At 34.9% G+C, this 13,247-nt stretch overlaps 1 protein-coding gene across 12 annotated transcripts in view; it reads left to right on the top strand.

The window, feature by feature from the left end:
- ANKRD12 (ankyrin repeat domain 12) overlaps positions 1–13,247 on the top strand; it is a 217,647-nt gene that overhangs the window by 79,932 nt on the left and 124,468 nt on the right. For 10 of the 12 annotated variants that reach the window (XR_008917670.1, XM_056823664.1, XM_056823658.1 and 7 more), the window contains one exon: positions 3,648–3,785. The exons of the other annotated variants lie outside the window; for them this stretch is intronic. Coding sequence is in view for 9 of the 10 variants with exons in the window: in XM_056823664.1 (XP_056679642.1) it covers positions 3,699–3,785 (87 nt within the window). In the remaining variant the exon portion in view is untranslated. The remainder of the gene's footprint in view (positions 1–3,647; positions 3,786–13,247) is intronic. 12 annotated transcript variants of the gene reach the window in all.

Raw genomic sequence — 13,247 nt, 5'->3', positions numbered from 1 at the left:
AGAATAAGAAAATGATAAAAATCAGACATTAGGATTAATGCTAGTCATCCATAATTGGAATGATATAATCCTACTCCTGTGCCTTTCCTCTCTTCACACAGCCTAGATCTAAGTTGCCTTTTTTCTCTTATATGAACTTTGCTTAGTTTTCACATTCCTTCTTCCTTCTCCATCACTTCATATATTTCTCTAATTATCTTCATATATTTCTACATTACACATAAATATAAGCATATGTGGATGTATTCAACTAACTTGCTTCTGATTTAGATAAGACTGAAGTTCATAAAAATGTCTGCTCCTCCACCTCTGCCTCACTGTTTATGTATTATGAGGCTGCTGCATCCCTATCATGAGTAATATATTCAGTTCCCTTTTCCTAATTTCTTCCCTAACATATTGCTTTTTTGCCTTTTTTTTAAATTCTGTTGAATGGGAGCATCACAAAGCTCAATCAAGGCCCTTAGTTTATCTTAGCTTTCAACTCTTGCTCTTATATACAGTGAGGTTTTCAAGAGACATGTTCTCCTTTCTCCTTGGAATGTAAATTAATTATCATTTAGGCTGTTAACAATTCTTAAAGATAGATTCCTTTTCTGGTTTTATCTCTTTTATTTGAATTTTAAAGATTATACATAATTATGGTTTTCTTAAAGTGAACACTTAAATATCTTCTCTTTTTTCCCCCTAATGGTCCACTTCTTCTACTTGTAGATTATTTTCATTTTTGTAGAATATTGTAAGCCTTTTTTATTTTGACTTTTGCTTGTCATCGTACAAAACTGCCCTTTTTTATGTCAAGTATGTGATTCCTTGATACTTGCTGTCTGTAGTCTTCATTGCTTGCAGTATTTTTTCTTTGATCTAGAAACTGGTTTTTGGCTATGATATGTTTGGAAATTTTCATTTCAAGTTATCTTGCAGAAAGCATCAAGTGGATTCTTTCAATTTTGATTTGGCCCTCTAGTTCTAATAGTTTTGTGATTTCATGAAATATAGAATCCAGGATTTCTGTGTAGTCATTATTTTCAGGTATCCCAGTGATTCTTGAATTATCTTTCCTTGTCCTTTTTTTCAAGACAGCTTTTTAAAAATGGTTTTTTGTGCTTCATTTTTAGGGTATCAGCTATTCAAGTTAGGAAGTCTACTTTTAGCTCAAAGCTGTTGATTGCAATTCCACAAGCTCATATTTAATTTTTATCAAATTTCAGTTCTTCTGTCATTGCTTTTTCCATTCTTGTGGTTCTTGTAGCCAATCTATTCTTTTTCTTTTTTTAAGGTCCTCCCCAAACTACATTCTCTTTTAACTTACATGCAAACCATCAGTGGAAAAATCACATGTTCATCATATATATCATTTCCTCCAATAAGGTTTTTGGACTTTGTTTTGAACCTTTTATTCTCTTTACTCCATGATTAATAATTTCACCAGCTTTCAGAGGTTCAATTATCACCTTTATTCAGATTATATATATGTGTGTGTATACACACACATTTTTGTGCATGTGTACACACACACATAAAGGAATTCCTTCCATATTGCAAAGGGTTAGTGATCTAGAAAATTTACATAAAATTTTTTGTCTCTCTCTTCACACCAGAGAAGAAGTATGAATGTTTTGTTTTTCTTTTATGATATTAAAATATATTGATATACAATACTATATATATATATATCCACTTTTTCTATGTCATCTGTTAGCCTGAGTCTTCTGCAAAACTCTTCCAAAATTTATATTTTAACTTATTATGTAATATGTCAAAACTGTGGTGGGGAAAGTTGCAATGTGGAATGAATATATATATATATATATGTATATATATGTATATATATATACACATGTATGTATATATATATATATATATATATATATATATATTTCCAGCCTTAAACTGTTTATGCATATCCAACTGCTTATTAGCTGTTTCAAGCTAGACATCCTGTAGGCTCTTTGTTGTTGTTGTTGTTGTTAACTTCTAACTTTTCCTCACTCTATTTATTCAGTCAGTTGCCAATTCTTGTCACTTTTACTACTTAAATATCTGTAATGCCCACTCAAGAAATATTTAGCATGGAGAAGAAAATACTTAGGGGAAATGTGATATTTACCTCAAGTATTTGAAAAGACTTCATTTGTTAGAAGGATTAAATTTGTACTCCTTTGCTGCGGAGAACATTAAATGGAAATTTCAAAGAGACAAATTTAGTCTTGATATAAGGAAAAATACCCTGATATAATTAGAGGTATCTATATGAAAATGGTGTTCCTTGGGGGAGGTAGTGGAATTCCCATCACAGGATATCTTCAAGCAGCAATTGGACGATTACTTATTTGGATTGTTATAAAAGGATTTTTTTTCTAAGTATAAATTAGACTAAATACTCACTTGGGTCTTTCCAGCTCCAAAATTCTGTCATCTGACCTGGGTAGCTTCCAAATGAATGAAAAACATTTATTAAGAATTTATGTTGAGGGCAGCCGGGTGACTCAGTGGATTGAGAGTCAGGCCCTAGAAATGGGAAATCCTAGGTTCAAATCTGGCCTCAGATACTTCCTAGCTGTGTGATCCTGAGCAAGTCACTTAACCCCCATTGCCTAGCCCTTACCACTCTCCTGCACTGGAACTAATAACACAGTATTGATTCTAAGACAGAAAGTAAGGTGTGTTTTTTTTTATTAAAAAGAAAAATTATGTTCCAAGTAATGTGCTAAGCTCTGAGGATACAAATGTAAAACAAAAGCCAGGTCCTGCTATCCAATTAACAAGTCCTTTTGAGGAGCAATGGTGGTAGTATTGATTTAGTCAATATTCTCAGAGCAAAGGATTGAAAACAGAAGGAAGGGAAACATTGTTTGGGTCTGGAGCAGGTTATATAAAGTTTGCTTTTTGTAGTTGCAGTGGATAATGCACTCATAAAGTTAGTGTAGCCGTAAGAAGTCCCAAGGGAATATCAGCAGGGTGAGGGCAAGAACATAGACTTCAGAATGCCCAAATGAATCACATTCTAAGGTGCTTATAGAACTTGTGGTCTAACACTATAGATTACTTTTGAGATTTTGGTGGAGAAACAATCAGTCAATAAGCATTCATTAAGGGCCTATATGCCAAGAGTTGTATTCAGTGCTAGGATACAAAGTCAAAAGTGAAATAGTACCTACCCACAGGAAGGTTACATTTGTCTAATAAGGACAACATTTGTAGGTAGAAATACACAAAATAGATCCACAGTAATTTAGGGGAGATGGCATTAGTATTTAGTGTCAGGACTATCATGGCTATCAGGAAGGGCTTCATGTAGAAGATTGCATTTGAACTAATCTCTGAAGGAAATTAGAGATTTTGAGAAGCAAAAGTAAAAAGAATACATTTCCAACATGAGGCAATCAATACAAAGCATGGAGGTGAGACATAAAGTGCCACATAAAAGGAGCAATGAGAAGACTATCTTGGAACATCTGGAATGCTTACTTTGGAAATGTTGTAGACAAGATTCATGGTTTGGGGAGAAGGTGTGGGAATAGGTGTGACTTCTTAGGTCCTTTCAAATCTATAGAGGGACAAAAATCTAAACATATAAAAATAATTTTAAGTGGGTTTCATTGGATATCAATCCCAATAGCCCTAATTTATCCCATCCTTTACAGACACATGATGAGAAGACTGATACAGGACTCAGCTAGCTGAACAGCTATAAAATGCCCAAATCTGGGTCCACAAAACCAGTTCAGAGTGAAAATTCTGACAGTGACGGCAACATGGTAGAAAAACCATCTGGAAGAAAGGTAAAAACCATTTTACTTAAAATGGATTAATTATTTGGGAGCATAGAACATATGGCCAGTTTAGTGTTTTTAAAATGAAACCAATTATAAAATCAAAAGTAGTATTTTTAGGGATAGTAATGAAGATATGGGTTTCTTCCAATAAGAACAGTAAGTTACAGTCAGCTTTAATATCTTAACAGATTATAGGGATTACATAAATAAGTTAAATCCATAAATAATTTATAATTTCAGGAGATGGAGAATATATGGATAAACTTAATTTATAGATAAGTCAAAATTTCACTTTTCTCCCTGAAAACTACTAGAGCTTCTATAAAATTGCAAAATTGTCTGGTGTTAGTTTTATAAACTCTTTTCTTTTTCTTTCTTCATTTTCTGGCAACTTAATTGTCCTTTTATTTATTTTTAAAATTTATTTGTTTTCCATGGTTATATGAATCTCGTTCTTTCCCTCTTCTCCTACCTCTCTCCTCCTGGAGCCTTATTAATAAGCAATTCCACTGGGTTTTACATGTATCATTGTTCAAAATGTATTTCCATATTATTACTATTTGAAATAGAGTGACCATTTAAAGTCTATATCCCCAATCATATCCCCATCGAACCATGTGATCAATCACATGTTTTTCTTCATATTTCTACACCCCACACTTATGATCAACAGAGATGTGAGGAAATTCATCATGCTTGAGCAAATGCAATGAGAGAGTATGGTAACAACCATGGTGGTAAAGTAAGTAGTCCAGTACTTTAACTGTTGGAGTTAGTAGTTTATATTTAGTGATTATTGAACAAAGGAGCCATTCAGAATTTTTAAATAGAGGAATTGTGTAATCATAGCAATGTATGAGGAAGATGATTTATGTAGCTTTGCAGGATGACCTGGAAAAGTGACAAACTGGAGATAATAAGGCCAGTTAGGTTATTATATTTTAGGTAAGATGTTAATGTCATTTGCATGAATTGAGAAATTACAAAGGGCAGACATAGAGGGGAAAATTAGTTCAGTTTTTAAAAAGTTGAAATTCATATGCCCACTGGACATCCAGGTAAAGTTATATTAAATACTTACAAAATGCACAAGACTGTGCTAGGTGTAGGCACTGACAGCATTAAGAAAGTAAAATTTACATTCAAGGACTTTGAAGTTATAGTTTGACTTCTATAATACAACACTACTTCTTGATTTTATACTTTTCTCTCTCCCCCTGCTGGCTCTTCTTTCTTCCCCTTTATGGTAAATATTACCCAAGATTTTTACCTCCTGGGTCTTCCTAAGCAACCATTTTTCAACCTTATGTTTTAAATCATGGGTCGAATCAGAATGTTACAGTTGTAAGGATCCTTAAGGTTCTTTTGTCTTTCACTTTACTAGCTCACTACTCCTGGATTTATAGTTACCACTCTGTCCTCTTTCCCCACCTTTAATCCTATATTTTTAACTACCTAGATATCCAGTTGGCACCTCAAATTCAACATATTCAAAACTTATCTCATTAACTTCTCTCCCAAAACCTACTCTGCCTCTTGACTTTTTGTTAATATCCCTACCTGAAAACCTTGAGGTCACATTGACTTTTGCTATTTGCCTGTCCACCAAATCCATTTAATTGTCAAATCTTAAAGATTCTACCTCCATGACTCCAAATCCATTTTCTTCTCTTCATTCAAGTCGGCAAATATTTTTGAAGTACTTACTATGTGGCAAGTGAAATACACAGTTTAAATAAGACATGAGCCTTGCCTCTTCAATATTATAGTCTAATGGGGGTAAACATACCTACTTTTCATGTATTATGCTTACATGTGTGTGAGATATAAACCTAGTATTATGTGATTTTAAAGAAAGTATCCTATTTACTGATAAATCAGTAAGAGTTTCATATCAATTAGTCTTCAAAAGATGAGTAAGAATACATTAGACAGAGGAAGATGGAGGGAAAGTCCTAGCCATAGAAACCCCATGAACAAAAAGCACAGAAGGGAAATTGAAAGGGAAGAAGATTGTATATTCCTTGACACCTCCTCCCCTGAGTTCAGACCCTAAGACCTCATTCCCTCTCAAGTGGTGTTTTGCAATATAGTCTTCTAAGCACTGTCGTCTTACTTAAGAGTTGTTCTTTCCAAATGAATCCTGCACACTGCTTCTGCTGGATTAATCTTCTAAAGCACAGGCACAAAGGCATAAATGAAAGGAGGGGCTTCAGCAGAGATGAGTAGAAATCTATTCCTAACATAGGTGATTGCTTGAGCCAAAGAGTAGGATAACAGGGGATGAGCAACTACCCAACTCAGAAATCTTCAATAGCTTTCTATTGCCTGCCAAATTAAGTGTAAAATTCTTGCATCAAAAGTCTTCTGCAACATAGTCCTTTCTTATCTTTATAATGTAACCTCTCATCTTCTCCTTAAATGTATTCAATTCTATTATTAAATTAGCATATCCTTGTTTTTTTTATCTCTAATCAATGGTACACTACCAAGGTGTTCCCTCCACCATGAATGCTGCTTCTGCTAGCTCTACTTGTTGAAATTTTATTATTCTTTCAGTATTTATGTAAGATACTACTTCTCCCTTCTTGAAACCTTTTGTGATTCAACTCAAGCTGAGTCTGCTCTCCCACTTCTGTATTCCTATAGCATTTTGTATCTTTTATAGAATTTATATTATGCTTTATGCTGTAGTTATTTGTGACTGTTTTATCTGTTCTCCCTACCTCACCTCTATAGTATAAGAATTTTGAGGACAGAAGACATGCTTTTCTAAAGTGTGCATTCTTGAATTACCTCCACAAAGGTAATACATGATAAATGCTCAATGAATATTTCTTCATTTGAATTGAGTTCATTGAAGGGGATAGATCCCAGTCAGTCCCCTATTCCATATTTTTTCTAGATCCAATGAGAGCAGGGAAGGGCAGAAGGGAATATGAGGAATTATCTGAGGAGAGCAATCTCAGTTTTGTCTTAAGGCTAAGGAAAAGATGGAAAATGTACAGAAGTTTGCCGGTAATGGAATGACTCCACAGAATAGTATGGGTATGGACTATAGGGATTATTTTGGCGGACCAGATTGGAATCAGCATTGTAAAGAAGGTGATATGTTAAGCAATAATGATGAAATAACAGGTAAAGAAGATAGGATAGTAGCATCAGGTGGAAAAAAAGGAGCACTAGCTAGGCAAAATTAAGTCTTATGAAGGAAAATACCAAGGAGTAGTGTTAAGTAGGACACAAATATAAATCTGTAGTGACTCCATATTTTTGTGCTAAAATATCTGACTACTAATACCTTTCTAGTTTTATTTTGTCTCTTACAAATTTGCAAGGGACCTTAGAGATCATTTATTCCAACCTTTTCATTTTATAGATAAAAAAGTTGAAGTTCTGAAATATCAAATGATCAAATGACTTATCAAGGTCATATATGTTAATAACAATGAAGCCAACATCTAAACCCATGTCCCCAAGTCCAAAATCACTGTTCTTTCACCTGTATTACCAGTGTTTCTGTATATACTCTCTATTAGTCAAAATGTTCTAATAATTATCCCTCAAATATAGCATTGAAATATAACAATCTGAGTTTTTGTACAGGGGACTCCCCCACTTCTGCAGTGTACTCTTTCCTCACCTTTGATTTGTACAATCCCTTTCAAAGTACAGATCAAGTGCTATTTCCTCCATAAAACCCTTCTTTATCTTCCAGGTGTTATCATTCCCCTTTCTTGAAATTACTTTCTCCTGAGTAGGCCAAGACTCAAACAGATTCAGAGTTTAAAATTCAATAAACATTTTTTGGATCCTGCAACACAATTAAAACAACCTTTGCTTAGTAATTCTCTTCCTAAAGAATCAACACAACAAACATCCAGGAAAACATTCCCATGAATGTAGCAAGAAGGGCAAAGTCAAGCTTCTGACTTCAATTCCTCTTGTGCTGGGCCTTTTAAACCTCAGGGAATTAAGGGGGGAGGGGGGTAATGATCTCTCTGCCTCCCATAGAGAGCCGTTTCCAACTTCATTAAAACAGGTGTTACTCCTACCATCCCATCCTTTGGGATTGCCAAGTTCCTAAAATTTTCTAGGTGACCTATCATTAAACAATCTTAAGTCATCTCTAGTAGATGATATCTACTAGATATCAAAACAAAATTTAAAAAAAATTAAGGGATGAGAAAGGACTATAGTGGGAGAAGGGTAAAGATCGAGTGGGGTGAATTATCTCACATAAAAGAGGTGTGAAAGAGCTATTATAGTGGAGGGAAAGATGAGGGGAGTGGGCAACACTCAGAACCTTACTCATTTCATATTTGGTTTAAAGAGAGACATACACATTCAGTTGGATATAAAAATCTATTTCACCCTTTGGGGAAGTTTAAAAAGTAATGGATATGGGGGAAGGTGGCACTAGAAAGGAAGACAGATTGGGGGAGGGCATTAGACAGAAGTAAAACACTTGTAAAGGGGGGACAGGATGAAAAGGAAGGCAAAGATAGAGAGGAATAAATAGAGGAAAAGGAGGATATAAGGAAACATATAATTAGTTGTCATAATTTCCTTTATGATAACCACTGGCATCAGAGCAAAACATAACTGGCACTCTAATCCCATTCTTTGATATTAGGTAAAAACTGAAATGAGGACAAAACTCTTATTTTTTTGTTGGAGGAAGAGAACCAATGTAATCAACTTTCCAGTCAGCACAGGTTAGGAACCACACTGGATCTTAACATGCTGATCTTTTGAAGGTAGAAGCTATGATTGGCATGGAAGAATATTATTGAGCAAAAGTATCTATATTTTCTTTGGTTAAGAGGACCACAACAAGACATCTTTGTCCGTCTCCCCCCCCCCCCCCCCCCATGTATAGATTGGTAATGGCCTTTGCTGGTTTTGTGAAAGCATCTAATTATTTAATTCATCAGAGAGCATATAATGTCATATAAGCAACTGTATGAGGTGAGAGGCATCAGCAAAATTTCTCTATTGTTCCTAAACTCAAGGTAGAGTCTTCAGTTATCTAATTCCATTCTCTTCCAAGTTTCAGAACACTAGCCACTATTTAGAAATTAGTATAAATAAAAACCTACTCTAACCCATTCTTTAAGGCCTCTCACTGTAACTTGGTCTTCTGGAAAGATTTTCCAGAACCCCCATCCTATAGAATGTCTCCAGTTTCTGACACTCTCGGGTAATTTATTACCCTTGACACATGAAATGAAGTATGTGGAGAAATACTGTTCTTCCAGGTAGATCCTTACAAACTTAATTTCACCTCCATTTTTCCTTTCTTTGTTTTGCCCTTCCCTCCACACCCCACACCATAGAAAGCATCATTCAGCAAAATATATAGATTGTGTCTTTTGTGTTTCCCCTCCTCAGTTCATTCTCTGGAGGTAAAAATTCACAAGTATATGTAATGTTCTCTTGGTTCTACTCATTTCATTCTTCGTTATCTCATATAGTCCTTTCCAAGTTTTTAAAAAAATAAATTAATCTGCTTGTTTCTTCTGGTACAATAGTATTCCATCACAATTATATACCACAGTTTGTTTAGCCATTCCTCATGCTTTACCTTTTGTAATATTTTCCCCTCTATGTAATCTTTAGACATTTAGTTTGTTATAGATAATATAAAATATATATGTATTCTCTCCCTCTCTTTTTAATTAAATAACCCTTCCCCTCTGTCATAGAGATGACTCTCTTTTTAAATAAACCCTGAACTTCTGTCTTAGAGCTGATACAGTACAGAAGAGCAATAAGGGCTAGGCATTTGGAGTGAAAGGACTTGCCCAGGATCACACAGCTAGAATGTTTCTGAGGCTAGATTTAAAGTCAGGACCTCTTAACTCCAGGCCTGGTTCTATCCACTGTGCTACCTAGTTGTCACTCCCCCCCAAAGCGTTCTCTTGAGAACAGAATCCTTATTGAAAATAAGCACATTATAAGAGATGTGTTTTACCTATGTTCATTTTTTTTTCTGTTACTATTTTAACAATCCAAAGGTACAGCATTCTTTAGATTGTGAATGTGTGTATTTGAAATGAGGTATATATTTAGGTAAACACAGCTGTATTTATTTCAAGGAAGTTAATTGTTTGTAGAATGCTTTGATAATGCCACTCACTAGCAAAGAGTCCAGTTCACACTAGGTGTCCCCATGGTTGAGATTTAATTCTAACCTCACTTTATCTTTCAAATAACAGGAAAGTAGAATAATGAGAACATGAAAATGAGAACATAATTATTTATATTATCTGTACTAACAGAAGAGGGAAGTCAAGGGTTAAAAAAGAAGAGGAATGTTCCCAGTGTAGGTCACTGGTTAGTGGTTAGTTTTAACTGCCTTTAGGCTCTAAATTTCCTTCTATAAAAGAGAGAAGGGGGAGGAGACTAAGTAGGAGAAAGTTGAAAGATAAAGGTAGGTATGGTTGTGTTGGAATTAGGCCCTATAATTGCTTGTTGTAGGGAGAATGAATTGCAGCTTTTCGTTTCATCTTTATATCACTCTCATCAGCTGTCTTGTGTATAGTCCAAAACTCTGTCCTAGACTGATCTTCACTTGTCTTTCTCTATTGACTCTTTGTGATCTCATTAGCTTCCTTAGATTTAAGTATCATCTCTGTACAGATACCTCTTAAATTACACTCACACATGTATTCAAAACCCTGGATCTCTCTCCTGAACTCTGTTAGATATTTAATACTAGATGCCCTGTAGACATCTCAAAATAACATTTGTAAAATCTTGTTCATTCTCTTTCTCCCTTCTCTCTCAGCCCTTATTCTGAACTTGTTTGCCTCTACAACATCTCTTAACCATGTTCCCTTCTCTCTCTTCACCCACTCATCATCTTCATTGAGGCTCCCTCATCACCTTTTGACTGCACTTTGACAAAAACCTGCTAAATGGGGTGTCTGTCTCCAGTCTTTCCCACACACACACTTTAATCCATTATTCACACAGCTGCCAAAGTGATTTTCCCTAAAACACAGGTGTGAATATGTCACTCCTCCTTCTCAGTTAACTCCAGTGACTATTACCTTTAGAACAAATAAAATAACTTTTCTGTTTGGCACTTTAAAATCCTTTGCAACTTAACCCCAAACTACCTTTTCTTTGATATTATTTCCCTTCACAAACTATTCTTACAGTTACACATATACAGCACTCCATTTTCCACCTACCTTTGCACTGAGTGTCTCTCCTGCCCTAGAATGACCTCCCTTTCCACCACTGTCTTGGTATCCTTGGTTTTCTTCAAAATCTAGTGTTGCCTTCTACATGATCCCTTCCCTGATACTCCTCAGCTTCCATTGTTCTCCTATTCCCCCACCCCCCCCAAAAAAAAATAAGAGCCTATTTTTATATACCTTTAAGTTTGTGTTGTTCCCTCTATTCATATAGGAGGAGTGTAAATATTTGCAACTAGGTGATACTGGAGACAGTGCTAGACTTAGAGTCAGGAAGCCTTGAGTTCAAGTCTAACCTCAGACACATATTAGGTGTATAACCATGGGCAAGTTGTTTAACTTCAATATGCTTCTGTTTCTTTACCTGTAAAATGGAAGTAATAATAGTACTTACTCCTAGGGTTGTTCTGAGGACTGAATGAGATAATATTTGTAAACCACTTAATATGGCACCATGTAATAAACACTTATTTCCCTCCTTCCTTTCTAAGTAAGCTTCTTGAGGATAAAGGTTGTTTACTTTCAGTTTCTGGTAAAATTTCAAGTTCCTTATTGATGTTTAATAAATGTTTATTAATGGATTAATTTTTAATTAAACTATAAAAGTCCATTGGAAGTTGGTGAAATGAGATTGGAGCTTATGAATGACCAGGGTATATATATTGATCAATATGTCATCTGCGTAGAGATGCTAATTGAACCTGAGGAAAATGTATAGCAAGTCTTTTAAAGGCATTCCTCTAACTAAATTTGTCTCCTGTGCATGTGTAAAAAGTATTCAAGCTTTCCTGAAAACCCAGTGAACCTCTGATTATTCCTATCAGGCAAGGCATAAAACAAAAAGGAAAGATCAGAAGAAAGAGTCCATGACAAGGCCTTGGGTTATATTTATAGTTAGGGATGAGACAGGACTAAGAATCTAGCAAAAGAAATTCAGAAGCAACAGACAGATAAAAGTGGAGAGTTTTTGTCAATACACAGAAAGGGACACCACTACAGAGAAGTCAAGAAGAATGAGGACTGAAAAAAGACTATTGGATTTGGCAATCACTTCATTAGCAATTTAGGAGAGAGAGATGAAGGATGAGATTGTCAGAAGCCAAATTTCAAAAGTTCAAAAAGTAAGAGGGGAAAAAGTAGAGATGTATATAGGCTGCCTTTTAGTAATGTTATTAATCCAATTTAATAGATAATCTCAGAATTATTTGTATTTGGCCTTAGAATGTGACTCTTCCCATGTTTAAATCTATTTCAGTATCTGATGTTGAAAAGTTCAGCATTCTTTAATAAGAACAAACCACACCAAATATCTATCTCAATAGAAATTAGAGTTCTCTTTTCTGACCTATTTCCCTTTTTCCTTTTCTCACCCCCATTACATTATAATTCAGTGCCAAAATAAAAATATCTTTCCACTCTTCCTCTATGCTATAATGAGACAGAACCCCTCAGTAAAAAATCAACCTAAACTTGAACTACCTTTCTTTCTTCTGAAGTTTTCATCTTTCTGGAATTAGGAGGTTATGGCTTAAATGTTTCAAAGCAGAGATTCTGCTGTAGTAAATACAAACAAATCAGTGGCTGTACTGCAAAAATCGTTATCATTAACTGTTAAATTTTATTAATAAGAACCTGATAGTAAGATATTGTTTTTTGCTGTGACATTCAATTAGTCCAGCAACTTCTTAATTTTTTTCCCTTGATATGTTTTCTAGGTTAGTTGTTTTTGTTATAGTATCTTACATCTTTTTTTTTTTTTAAACTATTGCCTTCAATTTTAGATTTGATACTAAATTTTAGTTCCAAGGCAGAAGAGGGCAAGGGTTTGGCAATTGGGATTAAGTAACTTGCTTAGGCTCACAAAACTAAGAAATGTCTGAGTCCAGATTTGAACCCAAGAACTCCCATCTCCAGCCAGGCCAGGTGCTCTATCCACTGAGCAACTTAGCTTCCCCTACATTAAAAAAAATTTTTTTTTCTCAGTACTTTGACTTTGTTTAAATATTTATTGTTATCTCATGAAGAACATGGTCTCTCATTTGGTCCATTATAATTTTCAGAGAGTTTGTTACTTGGGCAAGGTTTTATATTTCTTTTGTGCCAAACAGTTAATTCCCTTTCCAATTCCTTTTTTCATCCCTTTCACCATAATATCTCTTGATGGGTGCGATTCTTTACTCCTTCTTCCAGCCTACTTTCCTAATAACATCATTCTTGATGTTAGGGCTAGGCTCTACAAACTTATGGAGGGATGACCTGA

The sequence above is a fragment of the Monodelphis domestica genome, chromosome 3 (assembly GCF_027887165.1).
Source record: "Monodelphis domestica isolate mMonDom1 chromosome 3, mMonDom1.pri, whole genome shotgun sequence".
In the NCBI taxonomy this organism is placed as follows: domain Eukaryota; kingdom Metazoa; phylum Chordata; class Mammalia; order Didelphimorphia; family Didelphidae; genus Monodelphis; species Monodelphis domestica.
Note: the sequence above shows the minus strand (reverse complement) of the source record. Positions and strands in the feature narration are given on the sequence as shown.